General features: G+C 37.4%; 1 protein-coding gene across 1 annotated transcript; it reads left to right on the top strand.

Annotated features, from left to right (window-relative positions):
* Positions 1–188: 188 nt before the first annotated feature.
* ITM2B (integral membrane protein 2B) lies at positions 189–26800 on the top strand. The gene is made up of 6 exons (XM_028103840.2): positions 189–481; positions 21423–21551; positions 23199–23405; positions 24749–24859; positions 25477–25627; positions 26544–26800. Exons 1-6 carry the CDS (start codon positions 365–367, stop codon positions 26627–26629), a joined length of 801 nt encoding a protein of 266 aa, XP_027959641.1. The 5' UTR covers positions 189–364; the 3' UTR covers positions 26630–26800.
* The last annotated feature ends 1025 nt before the right edge of the window (positions 26801–27825 follow it).

The raw sequence follows: 27825 nt of genomic DNA, 5'->3' as shown, positions 1-27825 counted from the left end.
CCCGCACCCAAGGAACGCCCGTCCTAACCCGGCTGGATCCTGCGTGGGACCTGGGGCGAGGGCAGAGTCTGGCGCGGCGCCCGGCCCCGCCCCTCCAGCCCGCCTCCGGCCCCGCCCCTCTTGTCCTCCCCGCTCCGACCCCGCCCCCGGGGGTGAGAGCCGTCTCCGCCCTCGCCCGGGAGCTGCGAGGCTGCGGGAACGGTGCCGCAGTAGCCGCGTTTGCCGCCGCGGAGCCGCTCGCCCCTGGTCAGGCGTTGCTGAGCCGCGCCCGGAGGCCGGCCAAGGAGGCTGCAGCCGCAGCCAGGAGCCCGCAGCCCCCGCCTCGAGCCCTCCGCCGCCCTCCGAGGGCGCCCCAGGCCGCGCCATGGTGAAGGTGACGTTCAACTCGGCTCTGGCCCAGAAGGAGGCCAAGAAGGACGAGCCCAAGTGCGGCGAGGAGGCACTCATCATCCCCCCCGATGCCGTCGCGCTAGACTGCAAGGTCCGCGGGCCGGGGAGGTCGGGGGAGTGGGCGCTCGGCCCGGCCGGCAGGGCTGCACGGGGCCGGGGGCGGCTTTGCGCGCTGAGGAGGCGCGGGGCACGGGCGAGGGTCCCCCGGGGAGCCGGGCTCTCCTTCTGGGGCTGCTCCTCTTTCTTGTCCGGCCGCAGCTTCTCCTTTGTAAGAAAGTGCGTGTGCAGGAAGCGGTGCCTAACACGGGAACGGGGGCTTGGGAGGCCTGGAGAGAAGGATCGAAGAATTGTGCCGAGTTCACGGTCGTTGTGCAGTCGGGGGAATGTGCGTGGGGTCGGGACTGGGTTCGTTCCACCTGCAGACCGGCGGCGACGTGCAAAACAACAGAAACAACAACAGAGTTTGGCACTTCCCTCCCAGTATAAATAATGTGCCTAAAATGGCTGACATCATTCCAAGCCTAAACCTCCGTTGCTTCCTACTTTCGTTTCTAGGCTGAACAGCACTTGGACTAAGACCAGCTGCTGTAAGCCTTTTAATTTTAAAAGCTTTTCTTTACCTCCTTTTCCACGGCCCTTCGGTATTGGCACGTGAACTTTCACATTGGGGTCTGGAGAGGGGGCTGAGGAGCGGTTGAGGGGAGAAAGTGAGGTGAAGATCTGTTCAGAATAGGCTTTGGCTGTTGATTTTATAATTAAAACAAATATTCCCGGTAAAGATCAGTAATTACTGTGTAGATGTTAGTGTAAAACCCACGACTGGTTTTTAAAGTATAAGCATATTTATGAGGACCGCTTAACGCTAAGAAACTAAACGGGAGAGACTCGTTGACGTCCCTTATAAAATTCTCCTTTATTTTTACAAAATCCCTCTTTTTAGTCCTAATTAAAAATCAGGAGTGGAACTATAATTGTGCTAACTTTTAGCGGATTACAATAATAATTTATTTAGAATATGATTGTAATTGTCTCGAGTTAAAAAGGAAAGCCTCGTAGCCTATTTTCTACGAGATCTTCTTTAGGCTGCAAACATTCAATCCTGTAGAAATTAACTGTAGAAGTTATTTATGTTGCACAACTTCCTTTTTCCTTAGCATTTTTCGAGATCTGTTATCAGTAGGGTAAACTTAAATTTTCTAACTTCAAAAAACCCAATAATTGTGTGCAGGTGTAAGTAATAAGTTTTTTTTAAATACGGTTTAAAGAAAATTACTGTTGAAAAATATGGCACTAATATACTCTTAAAAAATTTGAGGTTGTAATGTTAATTTGGACGTCCCTGTACTTATTTTTTGGAAATGTTCTAGTTAAAAACAAAACTGTCAAGGATTGATTTTTAAATGACTGCCTTGCCTTGAAATAGGAACAGTGAGCTAAAAGGATTCCCTAAAAGGATTAAGAGTTTTGGTACTGGTATTGTTTTTCTGAATCCATTGCAAACAGTCTTGGTCTTAAAAGAAAACGTCTGGAATGCACAGAGGATAATTCCAGTAGCAAATTATTATCTTAGATCTATGTTTATCTAACATTCATTGTACCTAAAATAGATTGCCAAGTGCCCTGTCATAACAATCTCAGTTACATATAGAAATTAATCCTATTATGTATCTTTTAAAAATCCTGTAAATAAATGTAATTCCTTCCCTTTAAAAAAAGAGGGAGAAAGCATCGGATGATGTCACTTCAGAGGGCTTTTCTCTTGATCTGTATTGAAGGAGATTTGGAACTCTGGATAAAAGTCACAGTTAATTTGCTAGGCAGCTGTAAATCTGACTTTCGACATTTTCTGTCATTCCTGAAACATTAACCCTGTTTTCAGATTCTCAGAATTTCTCACAGTTTAACCATACTCAAATTTTGTGGTCACAGCAGCTGTGAAAAAGTAACCATTCGTAGCCCTGTGCATTTTCTGTTTCTGTTTTCTTAGATCCCATACTCAAATAAAAATACTGGAACTAAGCTGTGAGGGCATAGTATTCCTTTGTAACCACGCTGCAGTCATGGGTAAATAGGCAGATTAAAAAAAAAATGACAAATTCTTTTTCTAGCTATAAGCTCAAAGACTTTTCTTCAGTGAGTGACAAAATATTGCTCTACATCAAAAGTAGAATCCTACTAATCAGTCACTCAACGGTAAATGAAGAATTTGCTTAATAACACAATTGTGAAAACTTCTGATCTCTTCATCTGCACTTGGGCTGTGATTACATAATGTGCTGTAGCTCCTTGGGGTGACTTTATGGTAACCACGGAGTTTGCCTGGATTCTGCACAGAATCAGCCTTCGTGTGTTTGCCTGGGGCTTATCCTTGCCTGCCTGGTTGGTTGAGAGAATCACGTAAAGCTAGTTATGGTACAGAACTCCTGAAGAAGAAATTTTTAGTACCTTTAAGCCCTTTTGGACCACAATATCCAAATGATGTTTATTTCTCAAAATGTACCCTGTTTCAGGGTCACCTGCCCTGGTGTCAGCTTGGATTCTGGTTTAAAAGTGCAGATTCTACTACCTTAGAATCTACCAAAGAATTCTGGTCTCTTGTCTACCACCAAGAATGCTGATCACTCCAGTCAGCTGTCTTATGTAACACCCATTCCGGTACTTCAGTGTTGCTCCTGTCGCTTGTTATTTCTTTAGCTCTTTTCTCATTGCAGGTTGAGAACCCTCTGAAAGCGGTTCCATTGCCCTGTTTTTCAGTCTTGCCTTTCAGTAGTAGCTCTCAACTCCCAACAGTCATTTTCATTGATGATCTCAACTAGATTGCTATTTACTCTTCTTTTCCTACATTTCCCCCTTAATTTTTCACCTTCCTCTGCCTGTCCCAACTGGTACAAATCTCAGAGATACAGAAATAGCAAAGAGTACGACTTCTGTTTTTTGTAATAGGTGAACTTGAAATTATATGCATGTTTTATGTTACAGGTAGCAATTCATTTATGTTTGTCTACAATTTTGGCCTTTGGAAAGCTGTTATATATGTGCAAATATCAAAGAGAATACCTAATGGACTGAGTCAGAAGTCCCTGTTCTGTCATTACATAACTGCTTGATCTTAGGCTTAAGTTTTTAGTTTACCTTATCTGTAAAAATGAGAGGACCACATGGTCTGTACGACTCTTCCAGTTTTAAAATTCTCTGAAGATGTTAGGATTACATAATTATATTTGTCAGGAATTGTTTTAATTGTGAAAAATAACAGCTATTTCCTCATCCTAACCGGACTGTTCCCTTTCTTCCCCATGTTTAGCATGTTGCATTCCTTCTTCGTGTTAAGTAGCAGTGGGTCAAAGAGAAAAGAAATGGACCGAGGTATTACGTCATAAAACCAAATTTTTATTTTGGGTTACCTCACTTTAGAGCAATAGTTGTTAACACCTCTTTTTTTTTTGGTAATGCCTAATTGTGAAACACCTTTCCCAGTATCAAGACTCAAAAAGCTTAAATTTGCTTCATAGATATCCCTGGAAACTGTACTGCCAAAAAAATAGTGTTGCCCCTCCTCGACCCTGCATCGTAATTGTAGACATAAAAGGGTGAGAAAAGGAAAGTGCTTGCGTAGGAGAGAAGATGGGGCAGGATAGAAGTGGGAGAGAAAAGTGCAGGACTGCTAACCCAGTTAAGTTCCGAGTTACCCATTACAGCATGGCTCTTCGGACCCTAGTTCTCTGCACTTTCTGGTATTTCCTGTATGCATAAATAGGACTGATGGGTTCGGTAATTCAGCGTTTTGGTGGGGTGGTCTTGGGGAAGGTTGGGGATAAGGAGGAACATAAAATACACAGTGACAACAACACAAATACTGATTTGTGTTGACTTTTAGAGAAGCGATTGGGGAGGTTGGTTCTTTTTAAAGTCCGTATCATTACCTAGTTGTGTAATTTAGTGTTTGTAAACAGTGGCCAGTATAAACTTCACAGTTATTACATTCTGGTTCTCCATGAGGGTATTGATAGCTGAAGTGTGAGGGTTTAGTACTGGGAGATAAATTAATTGACCCCCACCCCTGCTGCATACCACGTGACTTGGTAGGCCTGACCGCCCCCCCCCCTTGCCCCACCAGTATCAGTGCAGCGGGTTGGCTGCCGCAGAGGGTGGACAAAGGTTGGATGAGGCTGCATGTTGCACATTTGGAGGACACATTACCTGCCTGGGGCTTCAAAGTGTCATCTTAAAAACATTGGACTAAACAGAAGCCAGTATATTACTAGCAAAATCACAAGCCCGTGAGATGTTGTGGCATTCAGCTCTGCCATGTAAGAGCTTTAAGTGAATACTAGTATTTTTTTAACCAGAAGTCTCTCTTAGAACACATGGCACAGGCTTAAGTTGATTATTTAGCTTATAAAGTTTTAATTATATATTACTAAAGCTTGACTTGCTTTAAATGTTCATCAGAAAATGTAATAAGTAGTAATTCTGGGACATTTCATTTCTCTGTCCTGTCATAATTTAAATATCTGGGGTGTGTATTTAAAAGGCATTTTTTTTTCCAAAAGGACATACTTTTCTTTTTTTAAAGATTTTATTTATTTATTTGAGAGAATGAGAGAGAGCGAGCACATGAGAGGGGGGAGGGTCAGGGAGAAGCAGACTCCCTGCTGAGCAGGGTTCCCGATGCGGGACTTGATCCTAGGACTCCAGGATCATGACCTGAGCCGAAGGCAGTCGCTTAACCAACTGAGCCACCCAGGCGCCCCCAAGGAAATACTTTCTGAATTCAGATTATAACTAAAGCTACTTGGACTGCTTTCATACCATAGTGTCAGTAGAGGAAGATCCAGAAAATACTTGTCTTTTCAAATACAGTATTGATGAATTCATCCTCAACTTTTAGGTAAGCTTGGCAATTTTTATTAGAACTTAGACTGAAGGGATTTAGGACTTTGCCATCTAAGAATTTTTTCAGGTCATACATAACTACTGCCTGTTAAAGGATATGACAGTTGCGAATTTCTCAATGAGGTGGTTTTTGTCCAAAGGATGTAGAAAATATTAACACGAGCTAGTTTTTCAAGAAGCTTGTGTATAAAGTTATTTCCTGGCTCTCTTACTTTCTTTGCAGAAACCTTAACAGTGAATGTTTTTACAAGGTAGATGGGTGAAAGTTGAAGATTAGAAATTTTATTACAAATATGACCTAAGAATATCATTAAAAAATCATTTAATGTGATTATCCCCTTTAATTAGTATTTATGATACATCTTCTTAATAGCTTTAAAGGTAGCTGTAATATAATCCTCTTTATGTGTTACCAACAATTGAATGAACAAAATTTGAAGATTTCCTTAAAGCTCTTTGATTTGAGGGGAAGAAAGAACCTAATGAAGTATTTCTATAATTTTACCATTTGGGGGAAAATCAAGTAAGAATGAACACACAGTTCAGAATATTCAGTGTAGAGTGAACTACACATACTTTATTCTTAAGTACAAGAATTTTAATCTTGAGTTATAGAAATGAGGAAATTATTTTTATGATAAAGGATATTCTAATTTTTCACTTAATGTTTTAACCTTTAGGATTAATGAGTTTCCAGCACTAATTATATGACTTAGAGCTAATGTATATGTGTATATGTATCAGAAGAGAAATTAATGTTGAAATAAAATTTGCCTGATTTATAAAACTGAACATTTTTGAGTTAAATATCTAGGGAATTTATTTTGGGAAATTGACACTAATTACGGTGTTAGATATGCAATACTTGGAGATTTTAAAATATTTGCATCAACTTGTTGACAGTTGAATTTCATACTTTAAGAAATTAAGTTTTGATGGGTTTTTGTATATTTGAAAGTTTGTTTTAATGCCAAAATTATTTTTAAAAATTTGCAGAATGTGCTAAGAATAAAGCTTAAATCCTGAATTGTTCTCTCTGCCTTAAATATGATTATCATGTTTAAAATTATTTAAGATAAAAACCAGAAAGCTAAGTTACATTGTTAAGTAATTACTTGGATCACTGCAGCATCCAAAAGAAGACCCAGCTTTAGTGCTGGGAAAAATGATTTCCAAAATCAGTCTGTGTCTGCATTTCTTAAAATTCATTTTCTCAGCCCACGTTTGTAGTTCTGTTCTGTATACACTATATGTTTTTATCTTTCAATTTATAGCTTTCTCCTTCAATTCATTTTTTCCTTGCTTTCATCTTAGTGCTAGGAAAAACATTTCCCAAGCAAGCCATCAGTGTTAGCCAGGGCAATGCTAGACATCTTAAGCAGAGATCGCAAACTCAATCCTTCCTGGGCCCAAGCAGAATTAGTGAAGCTGGGCTTTTTACCTATTAAACAATTTAGAATATTCTTCATTTTCATTAAAAAAAAAAAAAGGATCCAGTGTTGTTTGGTTTTCCAATCTTTAAAGGCAAGCTAGGATCAGGGTTTTCATTTGAAACTTGAGTTTTAAATATTAACAATTAATTTATACAAGAATTTCAAGCAAGGCAAGAATACTGACAGCCTGACGTGGGACACTGTTTCAGTCTCCTTTACAGTGAAGAGGAGCCCGGTTGGCAAATTATGGCCCATGTGTGCAAATGTGGCCTGCTGCCTGTTTTCGTATGGCCCATGAGCTAAGAATTATTTTTACATTTTTAAATGGTTGGGGAAAATCAACCAGTTTCTCCCTTTTGCCCCACTCTCCTCACTCAGTAGAGGGGGGAACAGTTCAGGAAGCAATACTGTCTACTGGCTGAGAACTCAGGACTATGCACTTGGGTTTAAATCCCATCTCTACCACTTACTGTGGTATGTCGGATAAGTTACTTCAACTCTCTTTCTCGGTTTCTCCTTCAGCAAAATGGGGACTATGAAAATCTGTAAAAAGTTTATCACCATGCCTGGAATAGCGTGAGAATAAGACTCGATAGACATTAGGGGCACCTGGGTGGCTTAGTCCCTTAAACCGCTGACTCTGGATTTGGGCTCAGGTCATGACCTCAGGGTAGTGAGATCAGGTCCTTGTCAGGTGCTGCTTCAGATTCTCTCTTCTCCCTCTGCCCCATCCCACCACCCTGCTCTCTTTAAAAAAAAAAAAAAAAAGACATTAGCTGCTGTTACCACTATTACTGTTACTATTATAATTACAACTGTCACAGGGTTTGGCATTCCTCAGATTGTTAAATAGCCATGTGATGTGACACCAAATGTAGCATCTTTCTAGTTTCCCAGTTGGCTTTGATTCAGCTTTGCAGATGTCACTTGTTTTAAGTCAACTTACCTTAAAAATTTCTAGAAGTGAAGATTTAAAGATAGAAGTAAAGTTAGTGAAGCAGAGCAGTTCTTAATTTCTGTTTTGTTTTTTTCTTAATGGACCAGTGCCACAAACCTAAAGCCACTTTCAGATAGGGTGCGGTCCTGCTGGCAAAGGTTATTGTTGTAACCTGGATTTGGTAACTTGGACAAGTCAGGAAACTTCCCCATGGCTCAGTTTCCTCGTTTGCAAAATAGTCTGGTGGCACCAGCCCTAGAGTGTTGTTGGGATGAAATTCCCAGTGCCTGATGCGTAGAAACTAGTTAAATGTTAATGCGTTTCATCTATCCCCAACTATTATAATAAAGTCTCATCTTTCCCTCTCCTCACTCTCGTTTTGGAGTGTTAACTTCTGTTACTATTACTGTTTATCCCCATGTCACATGTCAGTTACATAACAGTACTGTAGTTAAATCACCCTCTACAAGGTATTCTGGTGAGGATTCCTTCCTGTAACGTAAAGCCCTTAGCACGCAGTAGTTGTATCCTTTTTCATATAAAAGTGGGTATTTCTCCATTACATAAAGGATGTTGAGAGAATTTTGTAAATTTAATTTTGGGTTTTACCAAGTAATACTTTAAGTGTTAAAATGCAAATATTCCTGCCCTCTCATAGAGGAACCCACTTACTGAAAATTGCACCAAATTATATACAGTACAATGCAGATTTTGAGTGTACAGTGACATAATTTTAAACATATGTACCCGAATCACAACCCAGTCAAGATAGAACATTGCTATCAACTCAGAAAGTTCTCATGTCCCTTTAGTGTTTGTCCTCTTCTCCCCTTAGAGGCAACTACTAATCTAATTTCTATCTTTGAAGATTAATTTGAGGCAGTTGGGTTCACTCTAGCTTCTAGGCTTTCTGCAAAATAATAAAGAGTGCCCTCTGCGGTTTTGGTGAGCACAGTACAGACTGGATTCTTGGCTCTGTTCATCTCCCTGGCCTGGCATCCTTGTCCTCAGAAGTCTGCCTAGCCGTATATGATCCTAGCTCCGCATTTCTATAAATCAGTGATTCTCAGACTTTCTGGTCTCAGGACCCCTTTGTACTCTTAAGAATTGTTGAGGATCCCAAAGAGCTTTTGATTTATGTAGGTTATTAGTATTTACTATACTAGAAATTAAGACTATTCATTTAAAATAGCAATAATAAACCTGTAACGGTGCGTAAATGGCATCTTTATGAATACTAAAATTTTCCAAATAACCAGAAATTTTTAAGAGGAAGGGTAACACTTTTGTAACGCTCTACTGAATAACTTAGTAGAAGACTATTAATAATAGCTGATTCTCACATCAGCTTCTGTGGTTGGCCTGTTGTGTTACCACACATTGAGCTTCTGGGAAACTTTATACAAGTCAGAGAATGAGAATGAAAAAAACAGTGTCTTAGTTTTATTATGAGAATATTTTTGACCTTGTAGAAGTCCTAAAAGGGTGTCCCTGGACCACATTTGGAAAACTTACACTCTACATACTTACGCTGCTGCTGTTGGTTTTTGTTTTGTTTGTATTTTTTGCAATTTTAGACCCACCTACTGGCTTCCTAATATGGAAAGTGAGTATTTAGCCTTTTCTATGTATTACCATATTACAAACATATTCTATCTTAAAGGTATAGTTATAGTAGTTTCTGGTTAAATTGCTATTCCGTGCGTTTATTGTAATTGACATAAACATTATTTACACCTGAGTAATGTAGTATAACTTAATAAAGTTATTAAGTCATATAAAATCCCTTTATTTTCCCTGGATTTTAATAATTGTTTCTTGGGCCAAGGCGGGTTGCTTAATTTTCTATGTATTTATTGCTAATTCATCCTCAAGACTCTGACAGCAGTATAATTGCCTTTGCATATTTACAAACTTATTACATAACTTAACAAGTTTTGTATTTTTCTTGGCAGTATTCCATTTGTCATTCTTCAGTCTTACCATCCAGACTGGTGGTAATCTAGGCATATTGCTATCCAAATGCCCGGGAATAATTATCATCCTGGAATTGAATTGGCTTTTGTCTTCATCCTGTGTTGGATCTGCAGTTTTATGAATCTGAGAAAAAGTATCAGATCGATTTTTTTTTTTTTTTAAAACCTTGCATGTCTGAGAATCTTTATCCTCACATTTAATTGGTAATTGGGTATAACATTCTAGGTTAGCTGTAATTTTCTTTCAGCATTTCGATGGCATTACTTCATTATCTTCTGGTCTGATGCCATTCTGATTCCTGGTTCTTTGTACTTGACCAATTTTTTTTTCCCCCTGTAGAAGCTTAAGATTTTTTTCTTTATGCTTCTGGTTCTCAAAATTTTATTGATGTAGTTCGTTTGAGGTCATTCATTTCCATTCTCTGGCTTAAAATGTATTTGTTTGTTTATCCCTTTATTATTACTCTATCGAGCTTTCAGGAAGAAGTAAACATGACCATTTAACTGGAAATCAATCCTAGGACTTCTAAATATGCTGTCTTCATAGCTTTATAAAGATTTATTGGAATATTTCCTTTCACATTAAAAATGGACTTGGATAATAGCTATTAATGGAAACCATTATTGCCTGCATTATTATTGCACTAGGTTTTTTTTTTATGTTTATTTATTTAAGTAATCTCTGTACCCAGTGTGGGGCTCGAACTCATGACCCCAAGATCAAGAGTCGCATGCTTTTCCGTCTGAGCCAGCCAGGCACCCCATACATATTAGCACTAGCTTCAAGGTCATACAGGATGGCCTAAAAAGATACATGAAGCATCTCCTGGTGTCCCTCTTTAAAGTTCCAAAACTGTCTCCTTCATGAGTTATTTTAGAGACAACTCACTCACTACCAACTTTGTGATTTTGCTTTGTGGCTTTGTTATTCTACTTAGGTTTCATTTTTGTAATTAATATCTTGACTTTTCTATTTTCAAATGCCTATATGCTTGTAAGCCTGAGTTATTTTCCTTTGTTGTTTTTGCTTCATGTGCATATAATTTTAATATTCCTGTTACTGTCCTTTGTAATTTGATGAACAGAGAAAAATCCTATTTTTTTGAAACTTTTTTTTTTAAGATTTTATTGGAGAGAGAGTGAGAGAGAATGAGCAGGGAGTGTGGCAGAGGGAGAGGGAGAAGCAGACTCCCCGCTGTGCAGGGAGCCTGATCATGACCCCAGCCAAAGGCAGATGCTTAACCACCTGAGGCATCCAGGCGCCCCTAATTTTTTAAACATAATAATAACACTACTGTTGTAATAGTTAACACATAGTGCTTAGCATGAGTGTGGCTCATTTCAGGTCAACTCATTATAGCAGAACTCAGGCTAAGTCATTTCTGATTGGATATGAGCATTATCCTATTGTGACATGGTCTCACTTCACTTACTATCAGTTAATTTGCATAAGCTATTATTTAGTCAGACGGTTGACATAATAGCCCATGGTTTTCCTTCCCTAAGATGTACATGGAGTGAGAGGATATTTAGGCCTTACTAGTTCTGAGTTACTACACAAATAATTTTACTTACCTGGGCCTCATTATATTTAATCTATAAAACGATGTTTTGCACTAAATGTCCTTTCATGGTCCTTCCATAGTAGATCTTTTCTTTCTGAAAACTATACTGACCACATATTCAGAGGCACCCATTTCATGGCCAGACGCTATATTAGGAATTTAAAAATTACGAAGCATCCCAGCCTTCAAGTAGCACCTAGTAGAACAGAGAGACCAACCAGTTGTGTAGACCAAATTAATCACAACCGACTTAAATGTCACATGTGGAACACAACACCCCTGGAATCCAAGAGCCCGGAGAGTGGTGAAAAAAGGGAGCAATATCCAATGACTACTGACTATGGATTGTGCATGTCCTTGGTGCTAGGCATAGGTTCAAAGCACTTTTTACATGTTCAGGATAGACAAATTATCTCTGATCTCAAGAACTGGAATTTTTTTCTAGTAGTCATTTTGTCTAACTTTAAAAATTCTAAACTTGAACAGAAAACACCACTTTTCACATTTAAATTATTTTATGCTTTTAGAAGAATATACTTGGAATTTTTTTATCAAGAGTTCTGCATTTTAAATGGAATTACTCATATTTGAATATGAATGTAATTATCTTGTTGAATGATGTTAAAATCCAGGGTTTACACAAAAATGATTCCAGAACGAGTTTGCTTTTTTTCTCCTCTCTCATCTTGGCACTTAATTTTAAAATGAATTATAGAGAGAACATTCCTATCACACTTCAAGTTTTAAGAAAACAGTTGATAGATATTCTTATTAGTAACAATAGGAACTCATGGGTGCCTGAGTGGCTCAGTTGTTAAGCGTCTGCCTTCGGCTCAGGTCATGATCCCAGGGTCCTGGGATCGAGTCCCACATCGGGCTCCCTCCTAGGCGGGAAGCCTGCTCTCCCTCTCCCACTCCCGCTCCTGCTTGTGTTCCTGCTCTATCTCTGTCTCTGTCAAATAAATAAATAAAATCTTTAAAAAAAAATAGGAACTCATAATTCAGCCAGTGGCAGAAATCTATCTTAACCACTTTATCGCTCTCTCGTAAAGGCTATGATTAACAATAAATAGCAGTTGTATATAATGCTCTTGACTACCCAGTACCTTTAGTTCTCACCAATATAAGTTTGAAAATCTGGGGCACCTGGCTGGCTTAGTTGGTAGAGCATGGGACTCTTGATCTCAGGGTCCTGAGTTCAAGCCCCCACATTGGGCGTGGAGCCTATTTAAAAACAAAAAACAAAAAAAACAGGAAGAAAATCTGAAATTTCACTTCCTAAAATAGAAAGTTCTCTTCAGTGTAGATTGAATAAACACCTTAATGGCTATCTTTAAAATATATAGAAAAAAGAATAGAGAATGTTTAAGGTATTCCTATATTAACATTCTGCTTTGTGTTAGATACTCTGCTTGTCCCTGATATAAAGTGATTAAATTGTGATCCAGCACTAAAAGCATTTATAGCCAGATTTCTTTTTTTTTTTTTTAGTTCTGACCTATTTTTTTTTTTTTAACCTAGGCCTTGCCAGTTTTATTTAATGCCAATAATTTGGTTCAGGTTTCATAATTTTTCAGAATAGTTAAATTATTATGCAATGGCTTAAAAATTTCATTTCTTTTTGTTTATTGCAGCTTGTGTATTATAGCATTTGTTCACAAAAAAGGACATTAATGAAAAATCTGTTTGTAGACATTGTTTACTATTGATTTCTCACTTTTTATTTAATATTATTTGAAGTAATCTCTACACCCAATGTGGGGCTTGAACCTACAACCCCAGGATCAAGAGTCGCACACCCCACCAACTGAGCCAGCCAGGCACCCCAGTTTCTCACTTTTTAAACCCCTCTTAGTCCAAGTACCAAATAACGCAGTAACTTCATTACCCATATAATGCCAAGCACTTGGAAAACTACATCCTTTTTGTGTGCTGGACACGTTTGTCATGTGGACTTTCTCACCATAGTTGAGATACAGTAGCGATCTTATTTGAAAAGTAAAATGAGAAAGCATAACTCAGATATTGGTTTAAATGAACAAGACAAAATGTCAACAAATGTTTGATGTCTATAGATTTTAGCTTTTTAGCCATAGATCTTGTGTTTTTACATATAGCAGAATATATATTTGATAATCAGTGCAATTAATGATGAACAGATCGCTGGATCATGTCTTTTTGATGCCTCCGTACTTGGGAAAGAAAGCTAATGTATAAGTCAGGTGGATAGAACATGTACCAACAGTAAATGGATAGCACTGATATTCTACCTAATAGTAATCTGTTGTGGCTGTTGCCTACATAACTTTTGTGGTTCTAAGAATATAGCTACGAAAGCATTTTGGAAAAATTTTAAAAAGATCTTAAATGATAACCAAGGTTGGTTTGTTATTTTAATATTCTTACTGATACAGGAAGTGATTTAATTTCCCTGTCCAGTACTATAAATCTTTTCCAGTTGGCCTTTTCAGGATTCTGTTGTAGATTGCTTTTTATTGGCGTCAACCCCAGTGGATACTTGTTTCAGCTTAACCTTTCTCAGCTAAATCACATGGTGGTGGGATAATAATAACTATCATCTATTGAGCACTTACTGTTTACTGTGTACCAAGTAATGTTTGTCATGTTTTACATGTTTCTACAACAACCCTGTGAGTAGGTGCTATTATTTATCCATGTTTAGGATGACATAATTGAGACAGAGAAGTTGAACTTGTCCAACTGTTTCCCATCCTTCAAAATTCTGACATTTTTCATTTGCTGTCAGTCTTTTCAGTTTGTCTTCTCCTATCTTCCCCAGCTGCTTTAGTATCATTTACTTGGTTCTGAGGGAAAAACTGTCCTGTTGCTGGTAAATGGGGACAGGAGAGGAATTTGATTTTACTGGAGTATTATTTACATACTGAAAATTGAGCCCTTTTAAGGTGTATTATTGTGTTAATTTTGACAAATGTAGTTGTGTAATCATCACAGACAAGATACAGAATATTTTCCTCACCCCAAAATGTTCTTTTTTGATACCACTTTGTAGTTCTGGCTCTCGCTGCATCCCTGTTTTGTCTTTGTGTAGTTTGCCTTTTCCAGAATATAGATGGTATTATAACCAAGTAGCCTTCTGTCATTCTCGCTCTTTTTATCTTTTCTGGGAACTGGGAGTTGTCTGGAAAAGGTGTTGGATTCCTGTAGCTCTTGGCCCATGGTTTTCTCTGGGCTTGTCCTTTTCCACCTCTTCTCTGTCACCACTTTTGGCTAGCTGATGCCATCCATATTCGGATTTGATGTTTGTAAGAGAATGCCTTTTGTGTCATTTAAAGCATTAAGGTTTTTTATTCAGAATATTAATCCAGTCTGAAACTCAGATGTTAAAATCCTTTATACGGGGAATGGTTTAGACTGGTTGTTTTTATAAAGTTAGGTTCTCAGAAGGAAGTATACCCAGTCATAGCAGGAAATGAAGATGAAAGTTCAAAAGTAAGCAACACGGTAGAAAAGAATTTGGTACGTTTGGTCTTCAACTGGGGAGAAAAATTTATGAGGAGTTGGGAAAACTAGAACATTGATTCTCATTTGTAAAAATTTGAACCATTTGGGCGGGGCACCTGGGTGGCTCAGTTGGTTAAGCGTCTGCCTTCGGCTCAGGTCATGATCCCAGGGTCCTGGGATCGAGTCCCGCATAGGGCTCCCTGCTCAGCGGGAAGCCTGCTTCTCTCTCTGCTGCTGTTCCCCCTGCTTGTGCTCGCTCTCTCTCTGACAAATAAATAAATGAAAATCTTTAAGAAAAAAAAATTTGAATCATTAGATTTTTTTTTAATGTTGGCAGCTAATTCTATAGTTTGGAAAATAGTATATAGGCCAAATACATCCATGGGCAGCTGGCCCGTGCATCTCCATGTTTATCCATATTCCCAAATGTGTTTTAAAAATGTACATGTTTCGGAAAAAAAAATAAAAATGTACATGTTTCAGGGTGCCTGGGTGGCCCAGTCATTAAGCGTCTGCCTTCAGCTCAGATCATGATCCCAGGGTGCTGGGATCGAGCTCCGCATCGGGCTCCCTGCTCCACGGGAAGCCTGCTTCTCCCTCTCCCACTCCCCCTGCTTGTGTTCCCTCTCTCGCTGTGTCTCTCTCTGTCAAAGAAATAAAATCTTAAAAAAAAAAAATTAAAAAAAAACCTTGATTTTTAAAAAATGTACATGTTCCTAAATTACTAAATCTGTTTCTGAAGGTTCAGTAATTCTCATGCCACTTTGAGTTGAATAAATTGTATTGATTCTTTTCTATATTTGTCTCGTTTTTATACTTAAAGCATTTTTATACTGTCTTCCCCTCCTTCCCTTCTTCCTCCCTCTCTCTTTTCTTTCTTTGCTAATATAATTTTTAACCCTAAGAGATGTTTTCCTCTTTAATATTCTGGTTCCTAAAGCTTTGTGATTGCATTCGCTATAATAATTGCATAATAGTATATCTGAGAGCTTTGGAAGAAATGTGTCTTCATTCATCCTATAAAAACGGCTCAAATAGAAGTGCCTGAGGATGTGAAGTGATTTGTTAGTATAGGAACAGAATCAAAATTATCTGAAAACCCTTGTGTTTTGTCTGAGTTAAGTTGATAATGGAAGCAAATTTACTGAAGCCTCATAGGGAACTGACCGAGGCGACCTAATTCTTAACTAGTTGAAGTACCAGAACAGAATTTATTCTTCATTTTGCTTAAAATATAATCGGTTAAGTAATTTTACTTTATCATATGATGATAAGATTGATTTGAACCAGAAATTCGTGCATTGAGAGAGCAAGAATGCTTCCAAAACCTGTCTTTCCATACTACTGTAGAGGGGTGATTATAGGCCAGCATGTGCGTCAGTGTCTTCCTTTATAAACTGGGGTAAAAACTTGAAGTTTTAGGAAGATTAATGAGATGATAATTGTACAGCACCTGTGGGAGCTCTTTTACCTTATCAGCATAATTTAAGGTGCACCAGTTTTATTGCGGTGCAAGGGGAGGAAATGTGTCCGGGACTTGTTTTAAATTAGGCCAGGAAAACTCATACACCCTGGCAAAGAAGCCCTTGTTCAAGAGTGATTTTCCTTTTTTGTTGTTCTTGATTTTTGTTGTTGTCCTTTAGTTATGAGGTAATCCAAGCATACACCATTTGATACGTTTTTAAAGTCTTATATACTGGTAATGCCTTTTCATTTTGTAATTTGGCATTACGTTTCTGAGATCTTAAAATCAACTATGCTAGTTGATTTCATTTTAATTATTATTATATTATTATATGAACCTATAATACTTTATTCTCCATGTATAAAACTTTATCTAGGGCTACATTCCTAGAATGGAATTGCTGGGTCATAGGGTGTGTGTGTGTGTGTGTGTGTGTGTGTGTGTGTGTGTGTGTGTGCTGGGTCATAGGGGGTGTGTGTGTGTGTGTGTGTGTGTGTGTGTGCTGGGTCATAGGGTGTGTGTGTGTGTGTGTGTGTGTGTGTGGAATTAGATACTGCCAAATTGTTTCCAAGCAGTTGTACAAACTCCTGCCAACTGTATGAAAGTCTCAATTCCCATTGCTCCACACTCTTGGTATCATTAGACTTTTCTTTTTTTTTAAAGATTTATTTATTTATTTGAGAGAACGAGAATGAGAGAGAGAGAGTACATGAGAGGGGGGAGGGTCAGAGGGAGAAGCAGGCTCCCCGCTGAGCAGGGAGCCCGATGCGGGACTCGATCCTGGGACTCCGGGATCATGACCTGAGCCGAAGGCAGTCGCTTAACCAACTGAGCCACCCAGGCGCCCCTCAGACTTTTCTTGTTGCCTGTTATAGTAGGAACTCGGTTGATTTTTTTTTTTTTTCCTCCCCTCACTTCCTATATCAAAATATAATTTACATACAATAAAATTCACCCATTCTATGTGTATGACTTGATTGAATTTATGGTAATTGTATAAAGTTGTATATCCCCCACCATCAAAAGATGAAACATTTCCATTAGCTTAAAAAACTTCCTTATATGTCTTCAATCTCCCCCTCATCAGTTCTTGGCCATGGCAACCACTGAGCTTTTTTGTCAGTATATTTGCCTTTTCTGGAATTTCATAAAAATGGAGTCATGTAATAAGTAATCTTTTATGTTGGATTTGTTTCACTTAGCATATTTTTGATTCAATATGAATATACCACAATTTATCCATTCATCATTTAGTGGATATTTGTGTTGTTCCTAGTTTGGGGCTATTATGAATAATGATGGCATGACTAATATATAAACCTTTGACTCAGTTGATTTTTAATTACTGATCTTCAGCAATCTTGCTGACCTTTAATTAGTTTGAATAATTTTTCTTTCTCAGATTTTCTAGACAATGATACCATTTACACATAATGATAGTTTTGTATTCTCCTTTGTAATCTTTGTATCTGTTCTTGTCCTTGTCAATTGTGAGCTAGGTAGGATCTCTAATAAAATGTTGGATGAAAGCAGTCCGTTTTAGTGGGCAACCCTCGTAATTCCTGACTTGAAAGGTTAATGGTGTAAGTCTGAAGTTCCCCCATTACGTGTGAGTCTGCTATAGGTTTTTGATCATTATTAGCCTTATTCATGTTAAAGAGTCCCACTTCTTTTACCAGTTTGCAAAGAGATTTTATTATGAATGGGAGTTGGGAGTTTGTTAAATGCATTTTTGACATATTTTGAGATGGTCATGGGGCTTTTCTTCTTAAATCTTAAATATGTGGCCTTTTCTTTAAGCTTACTCTTTCCAGTGTTAATCATTTCATTTAAAATACACTTTTAATAAATCACTTAGATTAAAAACTTCGTCTTCCATATATTTTAATGCTTTCTCCATGAGTCAGATTGTAATACGGTATGTCATTTATCTGTCATGAATAATGTTAATTTTGACTGTAAATTACTTAAGACATGAGCCATGCCTTAATCACATTTGGATTTCCCACCGGATCTTGCACAGTATCCCTAACAAATGTTGAACTGGGCTACTTAGGGCTGCTGTTCTTGGCTGAATAGTCGCTCTCTGTTGTGTGTTGTGAATTCTTACGTTGCCCCCACCCCTCGTTATCGTGCTGGCTTTGATGTAACTTTTATGGGTCATTAAAAAAAATAAGTAACCAAGCTTTAAAAATCTAAATTTCATTCATTCATCAAATATTTGTTGAGTGCCAACCAAGGTCTAAGCTTGGCTTGGAGCTACCAGTAATGCAAAATAAATAGGAATGGATTGTCCCAAGAACCTTATAGCCTAGTAGGGAGAGAGAAGATGTGTATGTGAATTATTCTAATGCAAGGTAGGAAATGATCATTAGAAATTAAGAGAAAAAAAAGATTAGGTAGATTTTGGAGACCCGATAGCTCTTTTAGGAAGTAGGAAGTACATGACTGTGGTGCGTGGACTTGGGTCTGTAATGTGGTCATTTGAAGACTTAGTTTCTGATTCTTAAGCCATGGTTCATATTGTTGAAGTGCCAAACAAATGACCTGTAGATAAGTGAAGCATTTTATAAATTAAATTCTTAGAGAAATTTAATTTTTTAAATTGTCATTGTCCAGAAGTGTGATTTTTGAATAAACATGAGAATTCAAACTCCATAGCTTGGTATATAAAGGCCTTTGTGATCTGCCCCAGTTAACTCTCCATTTTTATTGTATCCTTCCCACATATTGGGCACGCCAGCCATAACAGCACATGTGGCCCTTGGAGATGTCATGCATTCTGGTTCCATGATTTTATTCATTCTTTGCCTTCAACATAAAGCCCTTTAACTCTGTCTTCTGTGTGGGTAATGAGCATTTGTCCTTCAACATTCCACGCTAGTATTTTCTCCTCTGGGAGACCTACTTCAAACACTATCCCTTTTTCTGTGCTCTACATTCTTCTGTTAAGAGTCCATATCATGTTTATGTTCTCTTTGTATATTTATTTTCCAGGCTGATCTGAATGATCTCTTTCTTGGTAGAGGCTATATACCAGTGCCTAGCACAGCTCTTGGCACATAGTAGACATTTTATAATTTGTTCTTGAAATTTGCTGACCAGTTAAAAATAATATATTAAAAGGCCTGGAAACTTGTCATCAGTTATGACAGTTGGGGCTGCATATTTTTTTTATAAGTGTGTGCCCATGGTCTTTGGATATTCATTTATGTGCTACTAGAGAAGGGAGTCTGCCAAACAGGGTGGGTGTTGTACTCACATTTGACTGTCTCAGCAGCTGATACCAAATGTTTGGAAATGACTGTTTCCATCTGTCATCTCCATCCCCCCCACCCTGCCTCCACCCTAAAATTAATTATGCTAGGAACTCTTTCTTATCTCCTTAGGTGTTTATATCAGACAAGGGCTCAAGCAAAATACTAGACTTTATCATCCAAGTTTCATATTACTTATGACTCCATGGAATTCTTGTAACTTTCTGTTTACAGATGGAATATCTTAGATGACTTGATAAATTACTCTAGGCTTATTCTTTTTACATACTGCTTTGTAGTACACTTGTCTTAAGTACATGTACAGTACATTGGCAAGATCATCCACTACAGCAAAGTGTAAATGCCCTCACAGTGTCTGATCCAATCCTTAAGTTAAAAGGCATTTGTTTTTTTTTTTTTTAAAGATTTTATTTATTTACTTGAGAGAGAGCACATGAGAGGGGGGAGGGTCAGAGGGAGAAACAGACTCCCTGCTGAGCTGGGAGCCTGATGTGGGACTCGATTCCGGGACTCCAGGATCATGACCTGAGCCGAAGGCAGTCGCTTAACCAACTGAGCCACCGAGGCGCCCAAAAGGCATTTGTTCTACAGTGTTAAATTCTATGTTTAAAACCTGAGTTAACCTAGTCGCACACTGTCTAGCTCTAAAGTGTTCTTGGCTGTTTGGGACATCTGGGATTGGGCTTTTTCTCAGTAGTATCAAGTTGAAATTCCTCATCTTAGCATTGAAAACGTAACCTTAGCTTTCATTCTTTAACTGTATTCTTGCTTCAACCGTATCCAGCATTGTTGATACAAGTTTTCTTCCTTTTTAAGTATATCCTATTTATCTGTAGAGGTGTGGATCAAATCTACTTTCTCCCTTAATACTACACTTGATCTTAGACAAAAGGCCGAGAAGCGATTCTCCCTTAATACATCCTATATTGAGTTTTCCAAGCAAAGATCAGAGTCCTATACGCGAGAGGCTGTACATATATACTACTAACGAGAACATCTTTTATTACGTTGTTTTCAAGTCAATTGGAGCCTTTCTTTTTCTGTCTGTACAATATATCTTGAGCCATGAGTTAGGTAACAGGAGCAGCTAATCTCATTTGTCAGCTCTTTGACATGAAACTGGGTACAAATCAGAAATGAGCTGTAAATCTGAAGTGACAGAGTAGTGTGAGTTAGAAGGGCAATGGGAGTATTTTTAAAGGACTGAATATTGTGACCCCATTTGACATTCTAAGGCTAAATTACTTCTTGAGAGTGGATCAAAATTCTAACTAACTGTATGTCTCTTGACTTTACAAGATTTTTTTTCCTGTTTAATCTTTCCTCATTTTTCTGTTGCTTCTGTCTTAAAAATGAAGACCTTTGTCAAACTGGGATGTGTTTTTAGGGTAGGGCAGTAAAATTAAAGGATTATTTCAAGACTCCAATTGTTTAAAGAATTTGTTTCATATTATTTGTTCTGTCCCTTATTTTCCTGTTTCTTTTTCTTGTGTATTGGTAGGAGTGGTTTGATACCTGTTCTGAAATAATGAACTACCTGTAGCAGGCTAATAACAATTTTATGATACAATGTAATATACACTGAGGTTGTAGTATATAAGGCCCAGCACCATAATATTGCCTGACAAAGTTGTGTTGTAGCCTTTTCTGAATTTTTAAATGTTAGAAGATATCTTAATCGCCAAAGTTGTGCACAGAAAATAGAAATTATGTAGTATGTTACTATTTTGGGGGTATGAGTAGCAAAGGTGTTGAGTTAGAAGAAGGCAAAACTTGCCCAAGAGACTGATGGCTCAGCTCAAGAGACATTGTGGTGAATCCCGGCACCACCACCTAATAATTCCTGGGTTAATTTTGATTAGAGACCTGAGTCCATTGGTCTTTATTATCTTTGTTTATACAGTGATAATCCTTTTTAGGCTTCTTTGAATCCTGACCTTTCTGTGGTTCTGACGGGAGATACAGTATTGACCGTTGTTGGTCTTTTTTCATATTTTAGGACCCAGATGAAGTGGTACCAGTTGGCCAAAGAAGAGCCTGGTGTTGGTGCATGTGCTTTGGACTAGCATTTATGCTTGCAGGTGTCATTCTAGGAGGAGCATACCTGTACAAATATTTTGCACTTCAAGTAAGTAGAAAAATGCTAAGGACTTTTTTGGCCTTTCCTTTCATGCATATTAGAAAATTGGCCCAAATTTGTTCTAAGCCTGCATTTTTTGCCTATGGCCTTTGGCCAGGGTGGTGGTCCTATTTTAAAGTTGTGTTTAAAAATCTGAACGTAAGTTTGCTGAGCCTATTGGATAGTCACTAAAAGCAGAATAATGTTGTTTTGAAATGTTGCTGACTGAAGAGGTTGGATTATTGGATGATTTTTCAAAATTGACTAACCTTCATTTTCCTACTCTAGTAGCTAAGTTACATTATTATTAATTGCCAATTGAGTAAATAACATCAGACAACATCAAATGTCATATTGATGGACTCTTAACTTGATAGCCAATTTGGACTCGTCTATAATTTGCCTTTACTCCTGGACACCCGAGTTCACTGGCACCATGTCTCTCTGCCTCTTTCCCCAGCCATTGGTTTCTCTTTAAGGATTGTGTAACTTCAGCAGTGATGTTGAAGTAATTTGGGATGAACATCATTACATAACTTAAAAGTGTTTAATAGTAATCCGTAATCCCAGTGGGCTAAGACGGATTTGTCTTCTGGTGAAAATCATGATTTATGATCTCTGTTTTGTGATATACTTCTCTTGACAATAATTTAGTAGGTTTATTTATTTTTTTAACATTTTAGAATTTGTTGACATAGATTTTATTAAAATAATGAAACATTCTGTCAGAGGAAATATACATTTCATGCTCATTTGCATGTTGATAGACATTACTGAAATACTAGTCATCTTTTTTTTTTTTTAAATAAATACTTATTTGAGAGAGAGAGAGAATGAGCAGGGGAAGGGGCAGAGGGAGAGGCTGACTCCCTGCAGAGCAGGGACCCTGAGATAATGACCCGAGCCTAAGGCAGATGCCCAACTGACTGGGCCACCCAGGCGCCCCATTAGTCATCGTTTTTAATGCAGTTTTTTTACAAGAAATGTAGTTGATACAGAAAAAAAAACATTTTGTAATTCCACCATCCAGAAATAACATCTTTGCCTTCATGTTTTGTTATATACTCCTAGCCTTTATGTATGCTTTTAAAAAACAATCTTTATAATGATTGCTGTAATCTGATATTTTCCACTTGATTGTAATATATTTTAAGGAAAAAAATCACAACTATACTTGTATTCCTGTAAAAATTACAGAAAAATCATCCCTTTTTTGGCTAACAAGAGAAAAATCATCTAATCAGTGAATCACATCAAAAAGTCTTAAAAGTATCTTCTTTCAGAAAAAAACATTATTCATTTCTGAATATATTCTTTCATAAAAATAATGCCTACAGGTGGAAATAGGCCTATGTATTTCTTCAGATTTACTTGTCACCAGATGAATAATTGCTTTAAATTCTATTTTTGTCGACTGTAAAAAGTAATGGAAAAAATTAGCTGCTTTTCTCCTTCTGAAACCATTTTTTCACAATACTTCAAAACTCCATCTTAAGGGATATGTTAACTCTGTAATTAAACTGTCTGACGTGTCATCTAAAAGTAAGAGTTTGCAAGCAAAATGCTATTTAGATAGCAGTAGCAGCTTAAGTAATGCTTATATTTAAGAACCTGTCTCCCACTGAATTGCTGAAATAGTGTTTAAACTCTCTATAGCCCGATGATGTGTACTACTGTGGAATAAAGTATATCAAAGATGATGTCATCTTAAACGAGCCTTCTGCAGATGCCCCGGCTGCTCGCTACCAGACAATTGAGGAAAATATTAAGATCTTTGAGGAAGAAGAGGTTGAATTCATCAGTGTACCTGTCCCAGAATTTGCAGATAGTGATCCTGCCAACATTGTTCATGACTTTAACAAGGTGAGCCAGGTGCCTGGAACTGTAAAAAGAAAAAAAAATGAAAGTTCTTTAATTAATGCTTTTTACATTTTTAATTTCAGTATTTGCTTATTTCTTCTGCCTCACAAGATAAACTATCCAACATTTGAAGTTGGGCTCACCTTCTGGCTTCTGTTCCTTTGCTAGTAAATCGCTATTTCTTACATGCCCTGTGTTCTTAGATAAGAGGTGATTCATGGTCCCACTTCTGTGTGGCCTTTTCAGAAATAAGTAATTTTAGTTCTGCATCATTTCGTTGATCAGTTTTCATTCTACATTTCCTTCTAGGATTGGATATTGTTATGCAAGGCAGGAAAGATGAAGTGAGAAAATAGTGACTATCCCAAATCCTCCACCTACTTCCAAAATTTTACCATAATAATTTCTTTTTCTCCTATTTGACACTTGACCCCTGCATATTTGAACTGTTGTCTCTTCTACGTAACTCCTGTATCACTATCACATCTAAGAAAATGAACATGATAATATAGTACTATTTAATATCTAGTTGATATTTAAATTGCCCCAATAATTTTTGTCCCAAGAATGTTTTGTTTTCTTAAACCAGGATTCTGAAATTCAGAAGTTTACATATTATCTGTGGATTTTGCACCTGTATGTAAGTTGGCCAGTTGGAACATTTGGGCATATCACTGAAGTTAGCTTTGCAAATATTTCATGCCTGATAAATACATCTGATAAATGTTTATAAAGTAGTTAAAAAATTATGTACTTCAAGATAATAAGCCTATCCAAAGCAAATAGTAGGTAATAACTAACACTGAGCTCTTAGAAATCTAAGTGTTTACATGGTTTGATTTAACTCATTTTAATCCTCAGAGCCATCCTATGAGACAGTCTTTCTCTAACCATAGTCTCCCATCTGAACCACAAGAATACAGAAAATCATTTAATTGACTGTTATTTGAGTTTTTCTAAGGATGGTAGTAACTAGTACCATTCTAGGTGCATAGGAGAGAAATTAAATCTTTACATGTAACATGGATATGTTGGAGGGTGTTAGGGCTTAAAAGTAAGAGAACTATTTCAATCAGATGATAGGCTATTTGCAGTTAATTTTAATAGTTTATTGATAACCATTTATAGAAGCAAACCCCTGATACGAATTTTGTTTACTAGTAGCAGTAATTTTTCTTCTTATTACTACCTTCTGTTCCTATCCCACCAAATACTTCATTTGTTGAAATGCAGGTGATTTACATATTCTAAAGGCAACCCATTTTAATACAAATTATTCTTAAAACTCCAGGTGCTGCCTGTGTTACAAATACTAATCTAATGAAAATGTATCTTTCTCTTTCCAGAAACTCACAGCCTATTTAGATCTTAATCTGGATAAGTGCTATGTGATTCCACTGAACACTTCCATTGTTATGCCACCAAGAAACCTGCTGGAGTTACTTATTAACATAAAGGTATAAGATGTTCAAATATTTTAAAGATTTTATTTATTTGACAGAGCGCACAAGCAAGGGAAGTGGCAGGCAAAGGGAGGGGGAGAGGAGGAAGCAGGCTTCCCACTGAGCAGAGATCCCAGGACCCTGGGGTCATGACCTGAGCTGAAGGCAGAGGCTTAGCTGACTGAGCCACCCAGGCACCCCTGTTCAAATATTTCTTACTAATAATGCTGTTAAAGCATCTTAGAATTCCCAGTTGAGATATTAGCCCTATAAGTGCCCACCTTACTGGAAATAAAGCCAAGAGTTTTATAAAGAGGAATTAAGACTCGCAGTTTTGGGTTTTTTCCTTTTATTATTTTATTTGAAATAAAATATACAGTCTGTTAAATTAGTATCTAAGTTTTCCTAACGGGCCTGATAATAAAGAGTAGGCTTTCAAGAAATAAGATCTATGTTGCAAACTATTGAACTCATGGATAGTATATAAACAGATGGGCATGACTGTACTGCAATAAAATTTTATTAATGAAAACAGATGTTGGGCAGTAGTTTGCCAACCTCTGTTCCCTGCCTTTCCTCATCTGTTCAGGGTATGCTTTGAGGTATTCATATAATATATCTTCTAAATGTAGGCTGGAACCTATTTGCCGCAGTCCTATCTCATTCATGAACACATGGTTATCACTGATCGCATTGAAAACGTCGATCACCTGGGTTTCTTTATTTACCGACTGTGCCATGACAAGGAAACTTACAAACTGCAACGCAGAGAAACCATCAGAGGTAATACTTTTTACCATTAGAATCCTGGCAGAAAACTTTGTTGTTTCACTTAATTTATTGAACTAGATTGAGATGTAAGCTGGTATTGTTCTCAATATGCTTGCCATGAGTAAGAAGGTAAAACCGTATGTATCACTATGCAGTATTTCTAGATTTCCAGAGAATCCTCTAAATTTCTAAATCTGCTCTTTTCAGATAGAATTAGGTGAATGTGAAGTGTCAGTGCCCTGAGATGCTGTTACCTTACTTTGCATGTAGTCACCCAGTCCAACCTTCCATCCCACCACTTTGGTTCAGTCACACTGTGCAGGAGTTCTTCTTGTACAAACAGTCTCTAGAGAAGCTCTGCAGGTGTGTGGCTCAGGGGCCTGAGTTCTAAACAGAGAGTTTGCCTTTTGGATCACATTGAAGACAGTCACAGTCAGGATAATTAGCAGGGGATTTGGCTGAAGAATTGAGAGCATTGACGTAAGTACTGTAGCTTTGCCAAATCATTTAACTTTTTTTTTTTTACCTGAAAAACAAGAATGACAGTATCTCCCCATTTCCTTTCATTTGCTTTATAGTTGATCTTTTTTTTTTTTTAAAGCCAGACTTATACATATAATGAAATTCACCCTCTTCAGTGTGCAGTTCTGAGTTTCAACAAATTACCATCACAGTCAAGATAGAGAATATTTCCAGTACCTTCAAGGTCATAAATTTATATGTGGCATTATTATTGGTTACTAAGATCTGTTAAGATACTTAGGTTAGACAAGAGAGGAAAATTATCTTCTCCAGTGTTAAAAAATCAAACTATAGAAGTTCATGGAATATAGAGTAAAATATTTTTATATGTATTAATAATAACTGATGATAAGTATGAATTATTAAAGAACCAGAAATTTAAAAACTTTTTCCTCATTCCAAACAGGTATTCAGAAACGTGAAGTCAGCAATTGTGTTACAATTCGGCATTTTGAAAACAAATTTGCTGTGGAAACTGTAATTTGTCCTTGAACAGTCAAGAAAAACATTACGGGATAAAAATTTAATATCGCAGCATAACCCCACCCTTTGTATTTTGTGCAGTGATTATTTTTTAAGATCTTCTTTCATGTAAGTAGCAAACAGGGCTTCACTCTCTTTTCATCTCATTAATTCAATTAAAACCATTACCTTTTAAAAATCTTTTCTTTCCAAGTGTGGTGTCTTTTATCTTGAATTAGTAGTTGTGTGAAGTCATAGATAATGATACACTTCACCATAGATCTTATGTGTTAGGAAGAATTTAAATTTCTTTAAATCATTTATTCAGATTTTTATGTTTGAATTATGCATTTTCCAGAGGAGGGGTTATCTAAAGAATAATCATATATATGCATACGTAAAAATGGACCACAGTGACTTACTAGTAGTTGTTAGTTGCCCTGCTACTTAGTTAGAGCGTTTGAACACACATTTTAATTTTCCTCTAATTAAAATGTGCAGTATTTTCAGTGTCATATTTAACTATTTAGAGTATGATTTCCACCTTGATGTTTTAATGTCCTAGACATCTGCTGTAATAATATTTTAGAAAGAAAATGTTTGGAATTTAAGAAATAACTTGTGTTACTAATTTGTATAACCCATATCTGTGCAATGGAATATAAATATCACAAAGTTGTTTGACTAAAGGACTGTGTGTTGTTTTTCCCATATAACAAAACCAAAGAGTTATTTGGTTCTTTATATCTTAAGATAATCCATGTAAAAGAAGTGTTTCTTAAAAATTCAGTTCACTATATGCAGTGGGTAAAATTGTAGATTTTTCTAAAAATAAAAACAGACTTTTACAGTAAGTTATATTCTTCGTGGATACTATTGAAGTAACATCTAAGACTCAACCTAGACAGATGCTGTGTAATACATTTCAACTAATGTTTTTGTAGTTAATGGAAGGGCTATCATTAACCCTAAAGTTTCTTCCAAGGAGCGTAATATATTGCTTTTCTGTGAATGTCTCTTTCACAAATGGGTCATTTCAAGTTACAGTGGTGATTCTTAGATTTCCAAGGTTACTTCCTATCTGAAATAATTTAGAATCCACCACCATTTAGAATATCTTAAGATAATTTTGGGGTGCCTGGGTGGCTCAGTTGGTTGAGCCCCCTGACTCCTTGGTTTTGGCTCAGGTTGTGATATTGGGGTCATGGGATTGGGCCCCATGTCGG

This window comes from Eumetopias jubatus, unplaced genomic scaffold (assembly GCF_037043125.1).
Source record: "Eumetopias jubatus isolate StellerSeaLion01/CBP00866 unplaced genomic scaffold, mEumJub1_p1.0 scaffold_3, whole genome shotgun sequence".
In the NCBI taxonomy this organism is placed as follows: Eukaryota; Metazoa; Chordata; class Mammalia; order Carnivora; family Otariidae; genus Eumetopias; species Eumetopias jubatus.
Note: the sequence above shows the minus strand (reverse complement) of the source record. Positions and strands in the feature narration are given on the sequence as shown.